The sequence below is a fragment of the Lissotriton vulgaris genome, chromosome 7, assembly GCF_964263255.1.
Source record: "Lissotriton vulgaris chromosome 7, aLisVul1.2, whole genome shotgun sequence".
NCBI lineage: Eukaryota > Metazoa > Chordata > Amphibia > Caudata > Salamandridae > Lissotriton > Lissotriton vulgaris.
In genome coordinates, this window is record NC_141695.1 from 370,236,403 (window position 1) to 370,242,241 (window position 5,839).

General features: G+C 42.4%; 1 protein-coding gene across 1 annotated transcript; it reads left to right on the forward strand.

The window, feature by feature from the left end:
* The first annotated feature begins 1,047 nt into the window (after positions 1–1,047).
* LOC147701664 (galactoside alpha-(1,2)-fucosyltransferase 2-like) lies at positions 1,048–2,130 on the forward strand. Its single transcript, XM_086928681.1, has one exon. It carries the CDS (start codon positions 1,052–1,054, stop codon positions 2,102–2,104), a length of 1,053 nt encoding a protein of 350 aa, XP_086784807.1. The 5' UTR covers positions 1,048–1,051; the 3' UTR covers positions 2,105–2,130.
* The last annotated feature ends 3,709 nt before the right edge of the window (positions 2,131–5,839 follow it).

Below are 5,839 nucleotides of genomic sequence, written 5' to 3' on the forward strand. Positions count from 1 at the left end.
TTAAAGGGATGGGCGCTGATTTTAAAAAATGTTTCCAGTTTGGAAGTACATTGGGAGGAGCTAGTACTAGTCCACTACTGCCCTCCCCCCTTCCAAAGTCAACATACACTGTTCCCAAAGGGGAAGCTTAGGCTTTGCTAATCAGTTACCTTCCACCTCCTAACCTCGGCGGTCAGTAACTGATCAATATTTTGCCACTGCTTTTTCGATGACAAACCATTAACCTATCTCTTTCCGAATTGCAAATAGGAGAGGGTGCTCCTTTCATGGACTTTCCTATTTGAGAATCAGAAAGGGTCACAGATGCTGTTTTAAAAGTCAGTAAGACTTTTCCAACGTATAAAGTGGGTTTTGTACATTGTGAGAAGCATTTTGTGGTCACAAACCCAGTGGTTTGTGAAACACAGGGTTTGTGACAGCGAAAGGGTCTTTGTAGATCTGGCCTAACTTCAGAAAGACATGTTCTCAAATGTCCTGAAGTCTTACAATTCTTCCAGAAGGGATACTAAACAAGTAAGCTAGTCTTGACCTTGTACTAGCTCTATATATTAGCTCCGCCCACAAACAGCACACTAAATATATGCCTGTTAAATTCTATAATCAACTGACCTTAATAATTCCTAAAGCACAAACATATCACCCTTTACGGTTTCAAGGCACTGGGATCATCGGGGAGATGAAGTGAGCCATTGCCCAGAGTCACATGGTGCTGAGCTGAGTTGCCGGCGAGGTCGAACAATGAACCCTGAGCTCCAGAGTCCTTCGCTCTGGCCACCGCACCACACCTCTCCCAGTGCCTTTCAACTCTGGACTCATACAACCGTTGCCACAGGGGCTCACAGGCATTCTCCAAGCTCTCAGATACATACGCACACTATGGGCCTGCAAATAGGTCCCACAGCTCTATCTTTTCATTGAGCACCATACAAGTGGCACAGCACAGTATAAGCGAGAGCCTTTACCAATGACAAATTGAAATTTCATATCTTGAACGAAGGTAACTCATTACTAATCATTTCTTTTTGTCTTGGTCAAACAGTGAAGAGCAAATATGAATCCAAAAGTGACTGGGCCCTTCATGAGGAAGACTTTCTCTCACATCAAGATTTTTGTTGCACTTCTTGGGCTTTGCGTTGTGTCTGTTTACTTTCACAAGACGAGTCAACAGAAAACTGAATGCATGGACCAACACATTACCAGATTCCATGAGGAACCTAAGACTATACAGGGTGACTCACACATCCTCGCTGATGGGGCATGGATTGTGAATTCCGTTGGCCGCCTTGGAAATCAAATGGGCGAGTATGCAACGCTATATGCTTTGGCCAAACTCCACAGGCGTCCAGCTTACATATTGCCAGAGATGTTCAACTGGCTAGCTCCGATTTTCAAGATTCGGATGCCACAGATGCACCAAAGTGTGGTCAAGAAAATAAACTGGAGACATTATCGGATGAGAGACTGGATGTCTGAGGAGTACAAGCACCTCAGTGGGAAATTTGTGCACTTGCTTAGCACTCCCTGCTCTTGGACCTTCTACCACCACATTCGAGATGAGATCCTCAGAGAGTTCACATTCCATGACTATATCACCGAGGAGGCCAATCAGTTCTTGGAGACATTAAAGGGCTCTCGGAAGAATGTAACCTACATTGGGGTTCATGTTCGAAGAGGGGACTATCTGACAGTAATGCCAGACTCCTGGAAAGGGGTAGTAGCTGATAAAGGCTACTTAGAAAAGGCTATGAAATATTTTCGAGACAAATACGAGGAGCCTGTGTTTGTGGTGACAAGCAACGGGATGCAGTGGTGCAAGGAAAATATTAACAGCTCCAGAGGCGATGTCTTCTTCTCTGGTGACAGCAATGAGTCATCACCGGGGAAAGACTTTTCCCTCCTCGCCCACTGCAACCACACCATCATGACCATCGGCACTTTTGGATATTGGGCAAGTTACCTAGCGGGCGGGGAGGTGATCTACCTTGACAACTACACCTTGCCTGATTCACCTTTCCTCAAAGTTTTCCACTATGATGCAGCATTCCTACCTGAATGGATTGGCATCCCTGCGGACCTTTCACCTCTTTTGGCAAAAAAATCTTAACCAGAGGTTTTGTGCAGTTACTGATTGAAGAGGGTATTCGGTTCACAAGCATGCCAGATAACCTTAACTCAGTTATGTAGCATGCCTGTATACTTAGTTCCACAGGCCCATTCTCTGGGTATGGTAACATGTATTTAATTAATGTGTTTTTTAGCATTCTCTAACTTTGTTTTTACAACAAAATGTAGTTCTTTTAATAATAGCAGGATGGGATCTGGAGCTACTTCGTAGTAGTAGCATCAGCTCAGTTGCTTCGATTCTACATGTATGTGCAATTTTAAGACAGTACCATAGTATGCAGACTATCTACCTCAGGAGTCTCCAACCTTTTCTGTAATAAGAGCTACGTATGATATATGAAAATCATCCTGAACTACTAATATTATTATTGAGGTAACAGTGACCACATCAGAGAAGATTACATTAGTGGGCACTCCAAGCACGATTACCAGCACCTATCACCGTATTACATTAGGCAGGGTTGCCAGCAGTAATGTCAAAAAGCCTTTATGAATTTGGAATGCCTATCTATAGTAATTACATGACAGCCGTAGCTGCAGTGCACCAGGCAACAATGTAATAATATTAGTAATAAGTCTACGCAAAGATTAAACTATCAAATATTTTAATTTTGGAATACATACATTCTTTCAACCAAGCAAAAGTGTCTAATTTAGTAGTCCAGGCTACACACTGGAGAGCAACTTACAAACAGCTATAAAGCTACCAGAAGCTCACGAGCTACTCATTGGAGAAGCCTGATCTAACCACACTATCATAACACCGCATGCAGTGAATTTGAGGAATTCTTGAATAACTTTTGTCTCTATCTTTAAGAAATAGTTTTAAAGTTTTCGGGGGTTTTTTGTTTACAGTTTTGGATTTAAGGAATGTTCTATAAAAAAAAATTATGCTACACGTATCCATTAATTAAAGTCTGTACGTGATCCCATTTTTTGTGCTTCAGCAACGCAGATGAGATCTGCATACCTAAACTCTAAGGGGTAGATTTATAAAAATAAATGTGCAATGCAGTGCAGTAACCAAAGTTGTTACACTGTGTTGTACTGGGGATAGAGCAACAGAGAGCTATATTACAAAATATGGGCTGATGTTACTCTCCTGCCCCATGCTGGTGCACACACAAACTCCCTAGCATCATGCACACCTCATTGCAAAGTGAGTGAGATCTAGCAGAGGTTTTGTACAGGAAAGGTGTGGAACAAAATCCTATGATTAGACAAACAATAATAAATTTCACACACTGGACGCGTTCTTACAGTGAGGCACACATGCAACGTATGAAATGTTAAGAGAAATAAATACATTTCTACTACTTAACAGTCTTGTCACATAGTTGTTAATTTTTTTTAGACAGGTATGACAATATTTGTAGGCCTGGGTTTGGGTCAAAATCCACAGGTGATGGAGTGGGGACGTTCAAGGACCAGCTAGGGAATGCTCCCTTGACACAAAGTAGAGCAAAGCAGTCACAGCGCTATTGAACGACTTTAAATCAACTTTCCAGCACAAAAAATATTTTGCCAAGTACTTTATCGAATACTGTATCAAGAATATATCAAAATGTTACCAAATATTTTATCAAAAATTCCTATCAAATATTTTATCAAATATTTATCAAATACTTTATCAAGGCTTTTTTTATTTTCTATCACTTCGTGCAAACACAAAGTATTGATAATCTGCCCCGAACAATCTCTGAATTCATGTCCCACAGCCAGCAGAGGTCGACAATTTAGGGCAGTAATTGCCTCTTTGTATGCACTGTATGCATAAAACAGAAATGCGCAGACCTCTTCTGCTGCGACTCAATGCAGAGAGACAACTTGTGGTATGGCCTCTCTTGTCCGCATTCTCCAATAATTGCTTTGTTTCATGATGCTCATGAAGAATAGCAGCCAAATCGGATTACAGATGTCCCTTTAGTGGGTATAACTGAATAACACATCTTTGGGGTTATGTAATGTAGACTGCCAGATTTGATATGTTTATGAGTGGCTGAAAAGTTGATTTTACAAAAAGTACATTTGGCCAAGTCTGTGCTGTGCAAACCACTGTGATATACTACAGGTGTGGCATACGCGTAGTTATAAAATCTGTTGTGAATCACGTAGGATCTTCTGTGTAAAAAGAGAAGAAACTCGCTATGTCCAACAGAAAAACAATTTGCACTACTAGCAAACACACAAAATGTCAATATTGCCTGGCAACTCGAGTAGACCAAATCTAACAAATTTAAAATTATTTATTAAAACAAACATATCATCAATATAGACAGATATCAAATCAACTGGTATAGGCAATGGGCTGTTTTATCCGTCATTCCCACTTTCATTTGATGTATTTGCTTAAAGCACCGGTAAAGACAATAGATGTTTCCAGCGGACTGAATTATTATAAGCCAGAAAAATTTGCTTTGCTAATGCTTGTTTTCAGCATTCTGGGCAGGATGAGAAGGAAAGTGAGTGAGCTCTAAGCAGCAGTGGCCTCTTTTCATCCAGCCACTTGGCATACTGAAGATCAGTAGCAACCTTGCGGCAGGATAAACACTAGCCTCAGAGCGCACCAGCCAGCCTGCTGGAGAATGGCCCGGCAGAAGGTGGCTGGTGCTGAACATCAGCAGCAGCTCCTTTTCATCTGCCGCCGGGAGCGCTGCGGAGCATCAGCAGCCCAGTGGCAGGATGAAAATACCCAGTTACTTACCAGTAATCTTCATTACTCCCAGTCCAGGTATTCCGTTCCATTCCTGAGGCTGTCTTGGTGACGTGTTTCTCCCTTTATGCATGCTGGGTAGTCAGAGCCATAATGAGGGAAGTATTTTGACCTCATCTAAGTGAAAGGTTCTGTGGAGCAGGCGCACTGCTCATGTTTAAAGAATGGGACAGGAAGACGGATGAGTAGGCAATCAGCCGTTGTCTGTAGACTGAATGACCTGACTCCGGGATGTGTGCACAACGTCTTGCAAGAGCACCTGATCTCTCAAGACTTCAGCTACCTTGAGGTCAGCCTGTCCCATTCAAAAAGGTCAGTCTCTAACTTGGGTGCTGAAAAAAGCATTTGAGAAAAGGGTGCAACAGTGAATAAAATGCATATGTCACAAGTAATGGAGTCAAAACGTGTGATGGTTGAGCATATTTTTCAGACGTAGAATAGTCCCACACTCATCCCAGTGGAGGAGGAAGGATACATCCAAGAGAAAGACAGTGAGACTAAAATACTCCACGTGCTAATGCAAGATATGATTGACAGGGTTTCAAGCCCGTGGTCCATGAGCCAAAGAAACTAATGGCTGAAAGAGGCTGACCTACATTTGTCTTACCCCTTTGTGATTTCACAAAGATGCTGTTAGCTAGGACAATCTGCCTGCCAATGCCAGGGAAGGTCCTCCATTTTGCTCTAGTTCCATGCCAGAATGGCCTGACAAGAATAGGGGGAGGTGGGAGAGACCCGGCTATTGGTCTCATGCGACCACTTCAGTAGCCACATGATGATTACAGAATTTTCTCCACGATCTTGGTGCTTGATATTAAAAAGCCTGCAAGGGTTAGGTCCAGAATGTTTTAGTGGCCTGATTTACAACATACGAGCCCGATGGGAAGTCAGATCAGTCTACCGAAGGCTTTTGGAAGTTCGCACAGTCAATTGCAAATCGGAATGGCCTTAGGGGCACAATGCCAGGTAACCTTTTAAGAGTTAGAGAGTATCTAGCATTGC

What these genes read in the sequence shown, in the direction of transcription:
- LOC147701664 (XM_086928681.1), top strand. Translation starts at nt 1,052, where the DNA reads ATGAATCCAAAAGTGACTGGGCCCTTCATGAGGAAGACTTTCTCTCAC.